Source organism: Furipterus horrens, unplaced genomic scaffold, assembly GCF_987537825.1.
Source record: "Furipterus horrens unplaced genomic scaffold, mFurHor1.1.pri manual_scaffold_7, whole genome shotgun sequence".
NCBI classification, from domain to species: Eukaryota; Metazoa; Chordata; class Mammalia; order Chiroptera; family Furipteridae; genus Furipterus; species Furipterus horrens.
Window position 1 is genome coordinate 88,540,261 of NW_028327177.1, and position 21,205 is coordinate 88,561,465.

General features: G+C 38.2%; 1 protein-coding gene across 8 annotated transcripts in view; it reads left to right on the forward strand.

Annotated features, from left to right (window-relative positions):
* Positions 1 to 21,205, forward strand: part of CADPS (calcium dependent secretion activator) — a 527,617-nt gene that overhangs the window by 436,680 nt on the left and 69,732 nt on the right. For 4 of the 8 annotated variants that reach the window (XM_090283896.1, XM_090283897.1, XM_090283898.1 and 1 more), the window contains 4 exons: positions 5,839 to 5,985; positions 9,336 to 9,491; positions 13,298 to 13,445; positions 20,613 to 20,687. In XM_090283896.1, the coding sequence (XP_090140022.1) occupies positions 5,839 to 5,985; positions 9,336 to 9,491; positions 13,298 to 13,445; positions 20,613 to 20,687 (526 nt within the window). The remainder of the gene's footprint in view (positions 1 to 5,838; positions 5,986 to 9,335; positions 9,492 to 13,297; positions 13,446 to 20,612; positions 20,688 to 21,205) is intronic. The other 4 variants (XM_090283900.1, XM_090283902.1, XM_090283903.1 and 1 more) reach the window with 1 other exon arrangement.

The window sequence follows — 21,205 nt, forward strand, 5'->3', positions numbered from 1 at the left end:
TCAAAACCATTTTCACAGTTGGGGGTCTTAGTGTGGGAGTATTTTGTTGGGGATTTTTTAATGATTAAAAAATAAAATTTCAACTCATGGATCAGTTAAAGGTCTGAAAATTGGTGAAGGATTAAGAGTTGTAAATAATAACCTGAAAATCTTTTATGTTGATTTTTTAAAGTAACTTTTAACATGATTATGTTTCTTTCAATTCATGCTAAATAGTATGTGCCTCTCAGAGTATGTAGAGATACTTGAAAGTGCCAACTAAAATATAAGATAAATTAAAATTCTTTGAAACCCCACACATTTTATCAGGGGATTTGTATACAGAATGTGGATGCCATGGGACAGATCTGCAGAAAGACCAGCACAAAATGAAGGGTAAAAGAGCTTGGAGACATGCTCCCATGCTAACAGGAATGAATCTCTACACTTCCTTCCATGTGAAGAGAAACAAAGTATGAATGAACATCTGACTGGTTAGAGGGTTGATAAAGTGGCAGAGATTCATTTTCTTTGTGTATTTTTTTTTCCAAGTACAGAATGATATTTTTGGAATATTTTCCATCAGGCTTACACAAAAACAAGAAACTGACTTAGATAAATAAATTTAATGTCCTCAATCTTCTCTAATTTTGCCATATGATCCCCCGATATATATACACACACAGACCACAGTCTTTCCCTCAAACAGTTGTTATACTCAGCTCTTCACTTTTCAAAAGTCATAATTATAGGCACCTGATTATAGGTTAAATGACTGAGAAATGCACTGTAAAAACATCATTCAATAAAACTAGCATTCAAATGTTAAAGAAAAATAGCACTCTGACAAACTTGCTAAAAACAGACTTTAAATATTCTTCAGATTTTCTTATTTGAAAATATGGCCATGTAAAGAAAATAGAGATGTAATCATCATTTAGGTTTGATACAAGCTATTTGGCAGAAAGGATAAAATGGCTAAATCCTAATGCTGCCTTTTTCTAGAAGGATGGTCTTCCATCTCTGAAAGGAGATAAAAGGGAGGCTACACCTCTATTCCCATTAAGCCAGATATACTCACGATTAGAATCTCTGCTTTGGTGGATAACGTTATCACTTAGCTGCTTACTACAGGTGAAGATAGTTGACCCCTGAAGGACAGGCTTAAGCCGGAGCCCATAACCCTGTCCTAGGTATCCTTCAGGAAATGTCACAGGGTCACCACCCACAGCAGGGTAGGTTGTTCACAACCCTCCCAGCAGCCAGAATATCAGCTTTTGGTCCTAACTAGCAGATGGACATTTCTACCAGTTCTTTAGAGATAGTTCACTGTTAATCAAGTCATCGTGGAAGAAAACTTGGAAAGTATCTAATCCAAGGCTCGACAAGTCTTGTACCCTCTCCACACTCCCTTTCCCTTGACCAGTCACCTCCCAATCTCTGCTTGAACACCTACAGGCAGAGGGAATCCACGTTTCACAGCTGCCCATGTCAGATTAGGATGGCTCTCAGTGGGAGAACTGAGTACTGCTTCTTGATATATGTACACAGAAAACTCTGATTTTCTCAAAACTCACTTTATCTCTTTCTGCCTGAGATATACATATAAGAAGTATTAATAGTATCATTTTCCAGATTGTCAAAGATGTCACTATCTTAATGATAATAAACTGTCAGACCAAGGACACCTTAGCAAAATGTAGGTGGCCTGGTTTAAAACAGACAAGCTCTAGACATGAAGCCAGAACTCCTTACCCTGCCAGTAATTGGCTGGGTAGCCTTGGAAAAGTCAGTGGACCTTTCTGAGTCTCAGTATCCTTATTTGAAAAGCAAGGACTTTGAATACCCAAGACTTTTCCAACACTAATAGTCTAGAAAATATGATTTTTTTCATATTCACTCCATTTCCACATTTGATCACCTTTGTCTCCCTAGCACCTGGAATAGGGCCTGAAACATAACAAGTGTTCAATAAGTATTTATTGATTAACTGATCTTTATTAAGGAACCCATACAGGCTGAAATTGTAAGGATACAGTAGAAAAACTATGGTAAAGGGGAAAACAAAGATTCATTCCCTTGATCCAGGATTTCAATCTAGTTGAGTCTGAGCAACAAACAGACAAGAAAAATGACTTTAAGTCTTCACCATTGTATTTACCAGATGACATACAGCAGAGCAGAGAGTAGAAGGGGAGTCATGAAGGAAATAGCTTAGAGACTAAGATTTCAAGAGGAGCCAAGGTGCTGGGAAAGAGTGTGAGCAGAAGTAGAAATGTGGAGGGAAGTGGGGCCTCCAATAGAAACCAAGTGCTCAGTTGGGCCAGCATGCATTATGAAGGAGGCAAGCAATAAGTCTGGAGAAATGTTTGGGACTCCTAGAATCCAATGGAGTTTGAAACTTTATTCTCTAGGTTATACATTCTAAACAGGGATTTACAGCTCCCAAAACTGGTGAAAATTGTTTCGTGGAGTGGGAGAAGGCAAAAAAAACGTTACTCTTGTTATGTATATGCATAAAGCACAGGTATACTTACAGTGCATAAACATATATATAACATAGTGGTGCTATTAAGTTTTCATGTAGAAGGCAGTTAGGGGGACTGGTGATAATAATGAATAAAAGATTGATAAATACCATTCTAAAATCTAAGAAGGTATCAGAGTGCCCATGCCCCAAAGGAGGTATCAGACCTAGAATAAATACTGAAAGACATTAGTGTCCAGAGCACCAAAAAAAGACAAGATGTATTGCATATATTCATCAACAAATGGCTCACAAAGTAGAAGACATCTGTATTTTAAGTCTAACCTCATCCATAAATCTAAAGCTTCTTTGTGAGAAGACCCACAATATCGTCTCTGCATGGAGACATAATCTTGATTATAATTAATTCTAGAAGCAAGGAATGACTCTATCTCTAGTCATTTCCATCTGTAGAAATGATGAGGTACCCACTTATTTGTAACTTTCATTCATGTGGGAGAGAGCAGATGAGAATTTTTAATCCAGTGTTCCTGAGATGGGGCCCTTTGACATAAATGGGAGCAATCCTTTTTCACCAGCATCCCCAAAATGAATGAGTCTAATTTTTAACATATATCAGTTGTTAGAATTGCAATTCACACTTCTACTATTCAGAGATATCCAATTATGATTCTCACAGAGAAGCATGATGGACTTTATAGGTAGTTGCTAAGGGGCCCTCTAAAATAATAATTTGTTATATTCATCAGCAGCTCCAGGAGCCTGATCTGACCTGAGTGACACTAGAAAACTCTCCCTTTTCACATGTATGTTAGTAAAATATAATGCTTGGAATTGCCTCTTTAGTTATTAATATCACTTATATCTAAATTAAATAATAGTTACATTAGTAATACACAATATTATTTTGCTAAGAACAGAATTATCAAGCATGTTTTAGCCTTTTAAAAATAGAGCATTATAATATGTCACATGAAGGAAGTGCTTCTGAGTCCAGTGCAGTAGTCCAGCCAAAATGTCACATTTTACAAATACAATATGTTTTGAATACTGTAAGTATTTTTTAATTTTTGTGTGCAAAATGAAGCTCATTTCTAATTTGTGTATCAACCACCCACTAATATGTTTAAATTAAGTTGCTTTTGCATACATTTATATGTTATTCATTCCTAGCTACTTTTAATTTGCACAGAATTGACATTTTAACTTTCCAGGCTGCCATCTCTAAAGATCTCCTAATTCCTTGATCATTATTCAGTGTGTGCATCATTTAATGATCACATTTGCTTATATAGGCTTACACATATTTCAGTGGAAATCACCAACAGTTTTGTTACATGGCAATATTTAAGACTGAGAACCACCAGGGACTGAATTTAAAGGCAAATTCCCTAGTTCAGTGGTTCTCAACCTTCCTAATGCTGCGACCCTTTAATACAGTTCCTCATGTTGTGGTGACCCCCAACCATAACTAAAGCATAGTGATTAATCACAAAAAACAATATGTAATTATATATGTGTTTTCCGATGGTCTTAGGCGACCCCTGTGAAAGGGTCATTCGACCCCCAAAGGGGTCGCGACCCACAGGTTGAGAACCACTGCCTAGTTCAACAGAGAAACAAACATGGAAGGAAAAGTTTCATTTTCCCTTCTACTTAGTAGTCATATTTTGCTTCTTTTCTTGAGCATTTCCACAAGAGCACCCTTCAGTCCCAAGTACAGAAGTACAATTGGCTTTCCCACATGTGAAGTATAAAGGACACACCTGTGAGACACCTGTTTCCCTTAAGAAAGAGAATGCCAAGTTAGCAATTTTGCATTCTAGGTTTTTCCATCTACAGACCAGGACTCTATTGTCATTGTGAAAGAATAACTTGTTTCTGGAGGGTGACAGGTGCCCAGACTATCTACAGGAGCCAGAATTTCTGACTTATCAGGAGGCATGCCTCCCTAAGCAAGCCCAGAGGCAGCTCCAGTCCTTGCAGGAGTTCTGTTAGTCAAACACAGCTTGCCCAGGGCAGAGCTGCTTTGGCAAAAATCGCTCTTCTCCTGCAGGATCCAAAAAGAAAGCCTCAACTTCTTTGCCAAAGTGCTGTCAACTCTACTTATACAGCAAGGCTCCTCTCAGATGCAGAGCTACGCTGGGCTCTGCTGTGCCAGTGACACGGGCTGGATGGAACACCCTTCAAATGCCGCTACAGAGACACACGGTGCCGGCCTGGGGAGCAGTGTATGAGACAGTCCTTTGGAAGAGATATGGTTGACTTGAGTTCGGATTATTGTTTTGTTTTATTTTTTCTTTCTAGTCATAAAGCCATCCATCTCTCTTTCATCATATCAGTTGATTGGCCTTTGTTCAAAAACAAAAGCTTCTATGAGGTCACATTTTTAAATTATTTATTAATTTTTAACCTAAATTTTAACTTTTTATAGAAAAATATACAGATTTAATTTTCACAAACTAAAAACACCTATAGAACGATCACACAGATCAAGAAACAGCACCTCAAAAGCCTCTGTCATTCATATCCTAATGTCTCTTACTTTCAAGGGTAGTTAGTATAACATGAGGTCACATTTTAAATCCACTTGTGGTCAGAGAATTTATTATAAGAGCTGAATTTGAGGTTTTATTCTCTGTGAGTGCATAAATATTTCTTCATTTTAATTGGACTTAATTTGGGAGGGGAAGTTTCCATTTTCTTTAAATGTTCTATGAAATTATTCAATGCTAGTCATTTGTTGATACAATTCCTTCACCTTTGCCATTAACTCTGATATCCCATTGCACGTACACTTGTCTTCAGAAGTAGCAGTTGAAAGTAATTCTGTTTTTGCCCTGCGCCATTACTTATGCATTCAAATTGGTGAATTTCCTGTTACATTATGTGTCTAAATCTGACCTAAAGAATGTGCCTCCATCAAAAATAATTTATAGATAAAGAAAAATAAAGTGCTCCGCCATTTCCATCAATCCCAGCTACTTCACAGCAGCCCTACCCCCAGCAAGGCCAAGAATTGCACAGTCTTCAAGTTCTGAGCATGAGACAAGTTCTAGACTCTCGTGACAATGGATTTGGAAACTGCAGACCCCTCACAAAGGCATTTAAATAATGTGATCATTGTGGATAGGAGTCTGTGAGTGACCATGCCTTCAAGTCATTCTGTTGTTAATTTTTTTCCATTAATTTCTGTTACTTCTTTCTGACTACTGAGCACACCACTGCTGCCCATCTGTAAGCTGCTTTCTGAAGTGTGTTCGCTGCTGTCTTGTGGACTTAGCCAATTTATTTACAACTGTCATGTGCTTCTGCCACATCTGCATTGTCATTGTGATGGTATTTTTTCTTTCTGTCTGTTTCTTCCACAGGAGTTTAACCAGTAATCTACCCAATGTGAATCTACCCAATGTGAACCTTCCCAAAGTACCAAATCTACCAGTTAACATCCCTCTAGGCATCCCACAAATGCCTACTTTTTCGGCACCGTCATGGATGGCTGCTATATATGATGCTGAGTGTGTATTCAGTTCACATTAGATCTAATTTAAATTTTAGTGATCTTGGCATGGATATGTATTGTTTATTTCTATACATCCTATATAACAGAGATGGAGAGGGATAATTAGACATATTTTGCTGATCATACAGAGACAATATTGTTTATTTCTGGCATGCAGCATGTTTGTAAGACATTTGCTATATATACAGCACTAACAATTTGTCTTACGCCCACTGAATGCTTGAGGACTATGTTTTATTTCCTGAATTCTTTTGCAAAAGGATTCTGCCCTGTTTTTTTGTTTGTTTGTTTGTTTTTTGTTTTTTAATACAGGTGGCATGTGTTTAGGAGTTATTCTTCCAGAGACAGTTCAGGAAACCAATCTGATGGGCTGGCCAGTCATCTCTGGCCTGATCCAAATCTAAGAAGGAAGCATACCTACCTAGAAGCTTTTAAAATTTTTTCTAGAGACTGTTTAAACCATAAAGTATATTTCTGGTGTCAGCAAATGGCAGGATATAATAACAGTATGCTCAGGGCTAAATGAAAATTTCTGAATGGATCAAGCCGTAATTGTGTAAATGTTGTGTAAAGATAATTTCCAAGCACCAAGCACTGAGATCTAGGTAGCAAAAGCTCTACACTTGAGACTGCAAGATTTAAACAACAAATTCGGAAGTTTTTTGGTCGCGGTATCATCTGTAGCCTGAGTGTAGAGACAGTCTTTGCAATTATCCACACAAAGCCTGGAATGCATGGGTTTTGTGTTTCTGGGAGTCCGAGCCATCCCTTTAACAACAGCCAACAGTTTAGAAGAATGGAGGTTGAGTAGCCCATTCCTTCTAAGGCTTAGGAAATGAATTCTCTTTTTTTCCTTAGTAAGAAGAAGATCCAGCACCTCTAAATTCTACCTCAGGGAAATAAAATTAGAACCATGTGCATGATTTAATAAGTGAAATAAGGTTTAGCAATTTTGTACCCTCCTTTGATCCTTTTCTTAGACCACAGCTAATTATAGGCCAGATAAGCTTTTTCTTGAAAGAATAAATTGGCACGTTTTCAAAGGGAAGTGTTATTATCAAAGGAATAAAAAATGATCTGAAACTGGCAGTGAGTTTTGAAATCTCGAAATCACATTTGTCAAGATGGCCCTCAACGTTTTCATTTTTGCTGTAATCCAGGTAGAGAACAGGACATTAAAATGACTGCTCTACTTGGCTCCTCCAAAACTGCCTGATATTTTTTAAAACCTGTGTTCACTCACAGGTTCACAATGGAAGTGTAGGGTCAATGTGTCTGATTCTCTTGTAAAGACAAATCAAAACCTCCAAAAATTTATACCTGAAAAAAGTATTCTAAAAAAAAATAAATCATATTCATGCTAAGATGACTATATTAAAAGATAGATTAGGTATTATCTGTTAATAATTTAAAAATAAATATCTGAAAGCGTCTCTTACCTTCTTCTGTGCATGCTCTGTGACATTATTTTTGAAAAGATATGAATCAAGACATTGTAATAAAGCAGATAATGGTCTCTGTTCAATTAATTAAGGCATGAGTGGGAACACATTTTGGTAACTGCTCAGCAATCAAAATAATCTTGGTGCTATTGCCTTAACATTAACAGTTTATCTTAAAAATAAAAAGAAAATATTCTTTTCCTCATGTCAAAACTTAATAATAAGCTCTTCAAAGAAAAAGAAAAAAACCCTAGAAGAATTTTTTAAAACTCCAAAACCAGATGGGTGTCAAAATGTTGTTGTAATAAATACCAATTATTGCATTCATATGTACTTAATGATTTAAAACATACAACCATGCAGTTCCAAAACGGGGTTTAGACTAGACAAAGTTGGGGTTTCTTTTTCTCAAGCCTAGGATGGGGGAGGGAGAAAGCTGAACTTCCATGGAGAAGCAATTCATCCTTCACTTTTGAACAATGCTTATGGTGGTATCTGAAAAGAAGGCGTAGATTCTCAATTACCCACCAGGAGATTCTCAATTACCCACCAGGAAATGCCTGATTCTATATCTTTTCATAATTCCAATTTCCTCCTTTGCCACCTCTCATTTTAAGGACGTGCTTCCTGTTACCTGCTCCTTCGTGTCAGATACATCTACATACTGACCTCAGACTGGTCTGTCCTTGAAAACATGTCCCTGTTGGTCAAGGCCGCAGGCTCCCTCTTGGCATGTTGGGAGTGCGCCCCTTCCCCACCCCGCAGTAGCTGTGTATGCATTTATGCACTAGCTATATTTCTCTCTGAAGCATTAATTCAATGCAGCTGGCATCTGTCACAATAGAAACACCCACTCTCATCTGTTTCTATAGACGATGTCAGAACAAGTGGTAATGCATGGTGTGTTGGACATTTTATAAATTATCGTGTTAGCATTAGTGGTATGCGAGGAAGGGGGTGGGAGGTGGCCACCCCTCAGAGCCCCAAATGGGATTGTTACAAAAGAGAAAGCCAGCCAGAGAAGAGCAAAAGGGTGAGAGATGGAGTATTTCCCATACACAGGCTTTCCATGGATGCCCCAGGTAAAAGTTTCTTAGACATCATTGTACAGAAAGGAATCAAGACCAATTTCTCCATCTGTACAGAGGACTGGGTAAGATGATGCAATGGTTAAAAAAAAAAAACAACCCTCAAGTTCTGAGCCCTAAAGCTTTTCAAATATCCCTTGTCCACTCACATCCCCCTAACAGCCTCATCCTGGGGCTGCCTATGCAACAGGCTGGTCTATTGGAATAACAACCAATCTGAACAAGACTCATGAATTCAAGGTATCCAAGTGTACTTGTCTCAATTTGAGACACCCCAATTTCCTTCCAGCTCTTCAAGAGAGAAAGCAGGTCCTCGCTCACCACTCTGTTAGCACTGTCCTTTTAAAACGCAAAGTCTGTGCAATCTCCAAGAGGCCTCCATTCTGGAGGGGAGCTGGGGAAATGCATGAAACCCGGAATTTCAATAACTGCATGTTGCCATGTAGTTATTATTTGTTGAGACTTACTTCTCCCTCTGGTTCGTGGCCTTCATCTGAATCATCACATGTGTTAATGTGGTTATTAAAAGAAGGCTGATTTTTACCATACACTCTTTTCCTGGCTGTTGTGGAGCAATACCTTCCTCAGTCTTCTCACTGGTCTGGATTAATTGACTAAACAAAGCCAACAGTCAAGTATGGTAAAACTCAAAATCTGCAGGTGGAGAATGCCCTCCCCAACCACCAACAGTCGTCCTTTTGTATGCTGAAGCCACTGTTTGCCTTAAGCCTTCTAGTTCCCAGCTGTCTTTGTGTCAGCTTTTCAGAGCCTGAGGCCAGTGAGTGACTCTTGTTTTCTGATTTTTATCCTGCCAGTAATGGATCAGGCACCTCAGAAGATTTGTTCTGGAAGCTCGATGCTCTTCAGACCTTCATTCGGGACTTACACTGGCCCGAAGAGGAGTTTGGGAAGCACTTGGAACAACGGCTGAAGCTGATGGCAAGTGACATGATTGAATCTTGTGTCAAAAGGTAAGCAGAGGTACCTGGACAGGCTCTGCACACCTTCCCCACCACATGCTGACTCAGGGAAGGGTAGATGGCCGTTCTTCGATTGACCATAATTTGGAGATTTCTGGAGAAGGTGATTGCTTGTCAAAGTCAGCTGAAGTGGTGGCCACCCAAGTCTAGCTTCTGTTCACCTGCCCCACATCTGTCCCAAACCAAACAATGTGGCTGCCTGTTTTTTCACTGAGCTCCATGAGAAAAGGTTCCCTGTCAGTTCTTGTTTGTCTCTGCAGCCCTGATATCTAGCAGTGCCTGGCACAAAATACTTAATAAATATTTTTTAAATGTAGCAGTGTATGCATGGTGGATAGCTAGATGAAAATCAAAGAAGCACATACAGTTCCAGAGTCAGAGTATCCAGTGCAGGTAGAAGGAAGCTAGTGAGTTTCCAACCATGTGGGCATGACCTCAGCAGCATCATTCATTCTGTGTGTATGAACCAAGCTTGTATAACATGCCAGCTGTTAGTTGTCTCGCACAAAATCTAACTAGATATCAACAAGATGGGCATGAGATATTTTGACTGCTTTTTCTCTGAGGGATATAGGATTGAGGTGGGAAGGCTGCACTTGAAGTTCCCAGGTAGACTGTTCTGAAGGAAAGGAGAAAAGAATGAGAACAACGTGCATTCATTCAACAGAAATTGTTTGAGCTCGTCCTATATGCCATGCATAATGCTAAGTTCTTGGGGTACCAAGGACTGCATCCTTCCCTCGTGGAGTATCTGTGTCTGTACATCCTCAGTTCTGACACCATTATTATCACCCTGTCTATCTCCAGACACAGCCCAAGTTCTTTTTCCAGTTCACAACTATTACATTATTTTTCCTCATTCAAAAAAAAGAAGAAGAAAAAGAAAAAAGACTGCAACTATTACAGGCCACTCTGGATCTCCAGATGTTGTATAGTTTAGTTGATGGACCAGTTGTGGGAGCTGGGGGTTGGGTTTGGCTGGGAGTGCTCTGAATTCATCATTTCATATTTTGGAAAAAGAAAAGAGAAGTAATTACATCATAACTGGAAACCAAAAGGGTAGAAGAACAACACCGTCCCTGGTAGGTGAACATCTCAGCAGGAATTAAGAAAAGGATAACATGCTATGAAGAATCTGGCCCGGTGTTTGCTGGCACTCCTGGAAGTTTTAAGTCCTGGAGATCCAGATTTTGTGCTTTGCCCCCCTCCCCTCCCCACTCTGAGAATCAAAGGCAGGCCTATTTCTCAAATCCAAGGTCAAATGTTTCCTTAGGGTTTTGAATCTCACCATCTCCTACATAGTCTATATCAATTTTAGGAAAAAACAATCTTCTCCTATAGCCGAACCATTTCACAAAAGAACTGATTGTGAAAAAAGTGCAGTAGTTCCTCTGTGGGCAAATGCTCTTCCCTGGTCTGTACTAGCGGCTGCAGTGCATTAGAATTAAACTAACTAGCTTCTGATCTGTGCACACAGTTGTACAGAAAGACATGCATGCCCTTCTCTGCGGAGCCAGTCTTTTGAGTAGAGAATAAGTTTTAGGGAGATGACATATAGGTGTGAAAGGTGGGCAGTGACTCTATTTTATCCCTTAACATATATCTTCATGGGTCAGCCACCTCAAAGAGTGTGAGCTCCTCAGAGACAGGGAGTGTATCTCATTCATTCTGAGCACTTCACTCGCCCCAGGTCCGAGCATCGTGCTTGACACCTAGTAGCTCACTGTTTATTAGTAGAAGTTGGTCAACCTCACAAGGTCACCTGACCCTGGTATCCCTCCCAGTTAAGGCCCCATTCATAAGCGCAAACACAGACAAAAGCAAACATAAGTGGAAATATCATCCCCAGACATTCAGAGTCAGAGAATAAAACATGAAACAATCCGTGAATGTTTTAAGATGCAGAATCCACATTAGTAGAGCCTAGAACTTTTGCTTTCCTCTTTAGGACAGAAGAAATGGTCTTTGTTCTAGGACAACATAGTAAGGGCATGATTTCATAGGTGTAAATATGAAATGCCAAAACGTCAATCAGGCACTCCTCGTTTCCAAGTTTCTTAGAAGTTGAAATCATTCATTTGATGAACTTGACAGAGCCTCTGATCTAGTCCATATATCAGGTATATGTTTTGTGCTCCACACAAAACAAGGTGCCCTAACTCTGCCCTCCAGGAGCATCATTTGGATTAAGTGACCTCTTCATTCCGGCTTTTTAGTCCCATAGAGCCCTCTCAGTTGTATTAATTTTGCATTTGGCTTCCTCTTTTCACAGCCCCACACTCTAAGGGCTATGAACAGCTCTCCTGTGAGAACAGAAGACGATTATTTCATTCTAAGGGAACGATTTAGCATTTCCATTTCTCAAATTGGCCCAGAACTGTCATACGAGCCTCAGAAGACCAGCACAGTGACCTGTCCAAATGAGGTCCCATCAGGCCTCCTTTTCAAAAAACCAGAAAATGATGCGTTTTCAGCATAGCTTAAAATGATCATCATGATTAGAAAGCTACTTCAGTGCACCGAGTCTTTAGAAGCCAAGATACATTTATCTTTAACATGATCATATAATATATAGAGTGTTTTAAGGCTTTTTTTTTTTTTAGTTGTTTTCTTAAGAACTAGGCTTCCAACCTTAGAAATTATACTTGGCTTCCCTGCATGCACCCAGGGTGTGTTAGCAAGCTGGCATCCTTTCCTGAGCTAACTAGCTGTGTGGTCCCTCTATGCACTGTTAGAAAACTGCTACAAATGCCTCTTAAAGCAATGCTTTCCTGGTGGCTACATGATCTCCAGAACCTCACAGTGAACAGTGCTGAAAAGATGCACTGGACAAAGGGACTTCTTAGAAAACCTAACCAGGTGCTTTTCTTTAAAGTCATGTGATGATGTGGCCCACTTCACTAAAACCTTTTAAAATATAGCTGAGCCCCTTTACAATGCTGAAATCAAGGATTAGATCTCACACCTGTGTTACCAGCTGGCCATGTCAGACCAGGTTTTTTCTATGGGCAGTTACCACATTGCTGGGATCATAGTTTGACCTAAGTCAGAATTATGTCCCATTAAGTTTCCACCATTACACAATTCATAAATTGGTAAGTATTTATGACATTTTTACTTATAAAAATAAAATATTCTTTTGCAAAATAAAACATTGACATTGCAACACAAACACAGTGGAAGTTCCCCCCCCACCCAACTTACCACTTCTCTTAATTTCACTCTCCTCTGCAAAGATAGCCGTCTTATATTTTTAGTCTTTAAAGCAATATAATAAGCTTGTTGTTTGTTTGTTTGTTTTCACTTCAGTCTCTTTCAAAACCAGAGTTTTAAAAAAACAATAAATGTCATTTAAGATTTTTTTTCCCTCCATGAGATTTTGAAGATTAGAAACTGCTTCTTCTTGTGGGGTGCAGGGGGGTTAATGAAGTGATTCAAGGTAGGCAGTTGCCAATGTGAGAGAATTTACATATGCTGTAATGCTATAATTGAGTTTTTGCTAATTCGCTCATTCTCCTGCAATTAGGGTTCTCCATAGCATGTAAACTATAGACAGAAATATGCCGAGCTACAGGTGTTCCATGTATTGCCGAGAAAGAACGGTGTCCATGGCTGTCTCCCTGAATAGGCCTTGCTTAGTTGAGAAAGTCATTTTTAAAAGAACACATGTGAAGTCATTGTCAATTGAAAGTGATTACAGCCTTCAATTTTCTTTTTCACTGACCTCTCAGAAAATGTCTCCTCCTCCTGCTGCCATCTGAATGCTGAATTGGTCTTTTCCTACTTTGTTTTAATAGAACCAGGATTGCATTTGAAGTTAAGCTGCAAAAAACCAGTCGATCAACAGATTTTCGAGTCCCACAGTCAATATGCACCATGTTTAATGTTATGGTTGATGCCAAAGCTCAATCAACAAAACTTTGCAGCATGGAAATGGGCCAAGAGGTAAAAAAAAAAAAAAAATGATTTTCTCCCCTCCATTGATCATGTAGAATAAAACTTCACAAATTCCTTCCATCTACACTAGTCTGCTAGTTTCAGAAACATACTTTAACATTCTAGGACTAAGTCACAGATGAATGCTCGGTATCTGTTTGTCAAGTAAATGTCTAAGTCGTGTGCCAATGAGTATTCCAGTCACTTGAAAGTGATTCTTGACTGGAGTTGAGATGGCCACAAAGTTCATTTAAGTCAAATGATGTTTGATGATCTTATTTATTAGGCTGGTATCTCCAACAGATGTTTGCCAGAATGCAAGTCATTTTCACATTTGAAGTGCATTTTATCACTTTGAACATCTGGACAGCAGGAGAGCTCTTGTTTTTGCATCAAGCATCTTCCAGGATATATCATGTTAGATAGCCCTGCTACCCAGTCCCCAGCAGCAGGTTCTGAATTTTCGAGAAATCACAGACTTTAATTTTTTTTTTGAGATTGAGTTGAATGTGAATCTTCCCTGACCAAAAGTTTAGTACTTTGCTAAGTTTCCAGTTCCAAAGTGGCATTTAAAATGTAAAGGAGAAAGAAACAGCAACTTGGGCTTGATTAAAGACTATCGTGATCATTTCTCTCTGATGGCCTTAAGCCAGCTAGATATTCATATACCAATTTAGAATTAATTCAGAAACATTTCTGGCAACTCTCATGTTGTTGCCAATTGGCATAAATTGCTCCTAAATCAGATCTTTCAATACCAGCCCTACATGCTCAGAATTTTTACTAAATTATATTTGCTCCTTATTCGTTATTTATTTTCTCTTTCAGCACCTACCTTTTTTAAATGTGGGTTGGTGGTATTCTCTTCCTGGCAAGATCAACTTTAACCTTCTTTCCCCTCCAGATCAGCTTCCTCAGCCACTCTCCTTAGCCTCTGCTCCTGACTGATTTTCTTGTTGGGGACGTTTCCCCAGGGGTTATGTTCTAGGCACTGGGGTCAAATGCAAGGGGTTCTCTTCCCCGGCTCCGTTTGCTGCATGTGAATGATCTGGAACAGCAGTTCTCGAACTTCCGTGTGCATCACACTAGTCTAGAGAGCTTCTCAAATCCAGATTGTTGAGTCGCCCTCAAAGAGTTTCCGATATGTCTGGTGTGTGGTCCAAGAATTTGCATTTCTGACAAATTCCCTGCTGGCGGTCTGGAGACCACACTTTGAGACCACTGGTCTGGAGGTTCAGTATCCAAAAATGAGTTAAGGAGGGGTGCTCAGACACAGAGGACAACCTCCTGAGGAAGCCTTAGGTGAGGGGTCTTGCTCTGGCTATGCTGCACATTGCAATTGGTCAGTTGCTCAGCCTCTCTGGGCCTCAGTTTCTTCATCTGCAAAACGATAGCACTATTCTAGTTTTATTCAGGCTGTTTTTAGCTGTAGAATCAGTTCTGCAGACTTCACACACAAAAAAGGCCAGCATGTGAAATAAATAAAATTGGAGCTGCTCTGAATGAAGTCAGGGGGCAGGGGACAAAGGAAGAGGGGCCCAGAGCCCAAGCTACCACATTCCTCTCCACCTCTGCATTCTTCACTGCCCATGACCCACCTACCCACACTTCTCTGAGCAACACTGAACAGTCTCCTAGGCTTCACAGTGCCCACTTCAAAAACCCTGTTTTAGGTGATCTCTAAGAATCACGGGGGATTTCCAAAATCCTAAGCCTTCTGAACTTTTCTCCCTCTGGAGCTTCTTTTTTTTAATTAAGATACAATTCACATACCATAAAGTTCACTCTTTTAAAGTAAACAGTTCAGTGGTAGTTTTTAGTATATTCACAAGATATGCAACCATCACTACAATCAATTGTAGGACATTTTTATCACCCTAAAAAGAAACCTGGACACATTAGTATAATTCCTTAACTCTCCCTCTCTTGCCACAGGTAACCACTACTCGACTTCCTATTAATAAGGATTTGCCTATTTGAGCATGTGGCCTTTTGTGACTTCTTTCACCTGGTATAATGTTTTTAAGATTTATCCATGTTGCCCACCCTCACTGCTGTGGCTCAGTGGATTGAGCATCAGCTCACCGGTTTGATTCCCAGTCAGGGCACATGCACGGGTTGCAGGCCTGGTCCCCAGTTGGGGCCATGCAAGAGACAGCTGATGGATATTTCTCTCCCTCCCTTCCCTTCTCTATAAAAATAAATAAATAAAATATTTTTGAAAAAAATTTATCTATGTTGTTACACATATCAGTATTTTATTCCCTCTTACAGCTAAATAATATTCTATTATGTGAATCTACCATATTTTGTTCATCAGTTCATCAATTGATGGACATTTGAATTGTTTCCACTTTTTAGCTAATATGAGTAATGCTGTCATAAACATTTCTGTACAAGTTTTCATGTGGACCCATGCTTTCAACCCTCTTAGATATATACTTAGATATATGGTCACTGTATGTATAACTTTTTAAGGAACTGCCAAACTGTTTTCCAAAGTGGCTGCACCATTTTATATTCCCATATCAGCAACATATGAGAAATCTTATTTCTCTGCCTCTTAGTCAATACTTCTTATTATCTGTCATTTTTTTAAAATTATAGCCATCCTAGTGGTATCTCATTGAGGATTTGATTTGCAGTGATGTTGGCCATCTTTTCATGTGCTTATTGACCATTTGTATATCTTTGTTGAAGAAATGTCTATTCATATTATTTGCTCATTTTAAAAATTGGGTTGTTCTTTTATTACTTAGTTATGGTTTCTTTCTATATTCTAGATACTAGACTATTATCATATATATGATTTGCAACTATTTTCTCACATTGCATAGGTTGCCTTTTTCACTTTTTTGGTAGTAATTCTTTAAAGCACAAAAGTTTGTTTATGTCTTATGAATTCCTCAGAGTTTCTTGAGGTGTCCATTTTAACTGAGATTCACCAGGATACACTCACTATTCCAAGGTGGAGAAGAGTTTTACTATCTGGACTGTGCTCCCCCTTAGCAGCTTTTCCTATCCCTCTTCAGACTGACTGGGTTGTGGCCACGTTTAAAGGATTTCCGCATACCTGGTCAGACAGCTAAATAATTCTTTCAAACAAACCAAGTCATTCTAACCTTAACTTTTTTTTCTTTTTGAACTAGCATTTGGGAAGAGTAGTTGGGGGTGAGGGGAAGATTGTTAACATAGACCCCAACTGAAAGTCTGATGAAATTTATGGAGCCATTTCCCAGGAAAAATACTTTCATATAATTTTACTATACAATTTCAGGGGACCTATGAACTTTATTAGGCCAAACTAAAAACCCCAGTTGGAAATATATGATGAGAAATAATAAGTCCTCTGAGGGGCCTTGCTCTGGCTGTGACCTTGGGTAGAACTTCAATGGGAAGTCTCATGCAAATGGTCTCTCATGAACTCTTCTCACTTTTTACAATGGGGACATTCATCTTCAAAGTAAAACTCAACCCTTAAAATGAGATTAGCAAAGGATGACTGGAAACATCCTCAAATTGGGAGAATAGATAAAATTTAAATTTTTTGTAGTTAAAACTTTGTGAGTATATGATGTTAAATTCATATTATAGATCTAGTTACTGATACCTGCTTCCACCTGCATTCCAATGCCCTCCCGGCAGACTAGATACTGACCAGGTGATACACTATTCTACAATTTTAATATCATTTCCTGAATTTCATTACTGGGATAAAGTATCAACTAAAGGTAGCTGTTGAAATATTTGTTAGGTATACTTTTCCATCTTAAATATTTATTTTTTCATCAAAATTTGCACAGCACCAATAGAGAGGAAATTGTGTATTAGTTTCTTGCTTAGTCTAGTGTGTTTTCATCTCATTTCCAAGGTCAGATGGTCTTAGCAGAAAGACAACATACAACCAGTCTGTTCCATGATGAGGCAAAATGTGCAGTACAGGAAGTCCAATGGAATGATTTTCATGACATGATTGTGAATTTGCAGCAACTTAGCTCATTAGAAGCAAAAGTGAACTCCCCAAATGTTCCATGCCATTGAAAATTCATAGTTCCTTTGCTGTCATCATGTTCTAGGGCCCCAGAATATACCTTGGGAGTATTGTTATTATTGTCAAGCCAATCCAATAAGGACAGCACAAGGGGCTGAAAAATACAAAAATAAGTAAGATCCCTCTCTATAACCACATTGGGATACATATAAAATTAGATAGTTCATCTGACTGAAAGAAATTCTGTGACAAGATAATCTAGTTGGGAGGGGTGGTAATTTAATGATGTCCCAGTAGTATTTATACCTCTTCATGGAGCTTCACATCTGCATGGAACAATTACTCTACCAAGAAAGTGCAGAATAAAGGCAGAATACTCACTGTTACTCCAGAAGAGCAAGTTAATCAAGTAAGTTTTGGTAGAATCTAGTAAAACAAATCCATGTATTTTGTAATTACTTGTATAGCAATAGGGGCTACTTTTATACATACCCCTTTAATACATGATAAGCAGAGTAGATATTAACCTGCCCTAATAGCTCTCCAAAGTAGGTTTTATTTAATTGGTATTATTATTTACACACAAGAGAGTATATTGATTTTATATGACTTTAAAGAAATGTATACACACATGGAACCACCATGCTAATCATTAGTTATGGTAGCAGTAATATTACCATATAACACTTATAAGTTTCTAAACCATATTTCCATGCATTGTTTCACTACCTTGTTAGGCGAATATGATTTCTATATTCACAATAGAGACGATTCTAGCCTTGTTGAGATGAGGAAATAGACCAAGAGAGATGACATACTCAAGTTTCCGCTGAAAGTAAGAGGCAGAATAATCATATCAAAACACTTTTTTATAAGCAGAATAAAAGAAATGTGGACAGGAATGGAGATAAAATATTCATATAGAGTGAAAGGGAGAGAAAGTGGGAGTGCCTGGACAGCAGTCAGGGGCAAGTTTGGCATGGAGAAATTAAAAGTGAGAAGAGGTTCCTGTATACCACTATGTCTTTATACACTTCTGTTTGGATTCCTTAGAGAATGAAAAGGTGTGAGGTTCCCCCACTTCTAAAGAGAAAGCTTGTTTGTCTTTCAAGAAAGACCGTGGTAACCCCTCAGGACAAATCTTGCCTAAATCTTTCTGGCTTGATGCATACAGAACACTCTCTCTTGTCTCTGTTTGCCATTTTAGCCAAGTTTTTTGAGAGAATGTTTCTATTCTCAATGATGTTCTTTGCTTTTTAGGAAGCCCCTTATTTAATATTTCATATTGTGTTATTTTTGCCTTAATTTAGTAAATGTAAATCATTTACAGCAATCCAAAGAAAATCTAGAGAGGCAGTCACATGAGGAGGGAAAGTAAGCATGTGATTCTCAATCTTATCTCAAGACCTAAAAATGAATTTGGAACCCTGTAGATATTCCTGAATTCCCTTGTTCCGACATATTTCTTTATGTTTCTAGCACAAAATTCTGCTGATAGTTTTTGGATTTAGTTTCAGGTTTATGCCACTTCCTAAGTGAATTCTTTTGTGAAGTTAGCAGCAGAGCCAACATGAATTCTATTTATCAGGACTATACAACATGGGCTATTTGCTTTCTTATCTTTCTCTAATCAACTGAAAGGAACTAAAATGAGAAGGCTGAACAATAAGGCCACCTCTTCCTACCCTTGTCTTCTACTTTATGAGCTTGAACAAATAATATTGGAATTGTGATTATAACTTGACAAAATGTTTCCACATCTAGACGCTCACTAGATCTTCAAAATAGATCTATGAGTCTGACAGCAGAACTGCCAGGAAAGGATTTGGCCTTGGTTTTTTACCAATAATAATAATAATAACAACAACAACAACAAACCTGCTAAATATCTTTATACAAGATTTGCCTCATTCCCATTACAAAATCAGTAATTTCTATTGGCTTCTCTCCTCCTTCTTTGTTCCTAGGTGATAATATTGTATTATCTGTTTCTTTTTTTTTTTTTTTCACAGATGAAGAAACTGAACTATATATTCTTAGACAACATAGCTAACCAACTTTTTACTGGGACTTAATTTAGATCTTCCAATTACAAACAAAATTCCTCTACAACTTAAAATAAGTTAACTAAATTCACATTCCTTTGCTCACTTTCAATAAGTTTGATTACCAGTTATCAGAATATCACATTAATATGGTTTATTATTTCTGTATGTTTTCATAGCTTTTTAAATGATTTGTTTAATTTTTATTTTCTCATGTGTCCTTTTGTCCTAATTTTTATTTGCACTGCTCCTTTTCTTCCTATTCCTAATTAATCATCCCTCTGAAAGTTTACTAAAGAGTGGGTAAGTGTGTTTTTTCCAAATAGCAATGTTTTTGCATAGTTATTTTTTATTCAGGAAAGAAGAAATAATTCAAGTTGATACTAAAATGATCTAATAAATGTCAAAGAGCTGGCATAGTGTGTTTTCTGTTGAAGTCACTTTTTCTTTTTTCCTGGCATTCGCAGCAGATTTTTGTTTGTGTGGGGTTTGTTTTCGCATTACTATTTAACTTTAATAACCGACAGCAGCAGTTAGAGAAATTGGAAAACTTAGTAGCAGTCTCATTAGAGGCTCTAAACCAAGGTCTACTAATCTATGAATGGAGAAAATGAGTGGCAGCCACAGGGTTCAGGAAGAGATGCTGACTCAGCACTGAGTCAACACCCTGAGGTAGAACTGGGGGGCTCTGAGGCATTAACCCAAGTAGCCAAAGGTCTTAAAACAATTTTTGCAATATCATTCTCAGTGTATTGGTCAAATTCCCTTTGGAAGTATGCTACTCCCTAAGCCACATCCCCCAGAAGTTTTCCAAAGACAATTTTTCATCCCCTATATTAAATTATTGTTATATCGTGCTTTGTAAGACCCAGATCAACACACTGCTAAACTGTTAAGCCATCCATGGAAGCTATTTGTAAATGTGAGTATGTCCCTACACATATCAAAGACACTGAAAGCCTTGGGTGAGGAACAATGAAGACCTGTAGTCAGAATCTTACAGCTGCTTCTGGAACTGTGGAAATAAATTGGGTCTGCAGGCCAGGCTTTATTTATAAATTACATTGTCTAATAATTACTGACTGATGCAATGCCATCACCTCCCAAATATGCTAATATTTGTCTTTCTGTGTTCTTTAGCATCAATACCATTCAAAAATAGACGAACTAATTGAAGAAACTGTTAAAGAAATGATAACACTCTTGGTAGCAAAGGTAACCTTCAGTTTCAGGTGAAATGTTTCATTTTAAACATCGCTTTGTTATGTCTTCATTTCCATTAAAATGTAACACGTTAAAAAGTTGAGCCAGATACTTATATTTCTCAGGAAACAAGAGTGTACATCACCCATCCTCAGCTCCGAATGATTTTTCTGATGATTGTAAGCCATGTGAAGATGAATCGATGAAGTGGCATATGTTAACTTAATAAGAGTTTGTCCCCAGACGTTGCACTAGGTTATGCAGAAAATGTTTGTTTTGTTTTTCAGCACCGACAAAGTTAGATTTTTAAATACAGAAAGTTAAATGGTAATAAGGAATTCTGCCATCATGAAAACCCCCTTTTCTCTAGTTTCACATGCAGTGAGAGTCATAATAAAACATAAAAGTCAGATAAAGCTATTTCAGTCACCCTCATGAATTATAGAATTTTAACTAAGTAATGTTGAATGAGAAGACATTTATATTTGCCAGTGCTAAACTTCTGTTTCCCCCAAATTACTGATAAAATA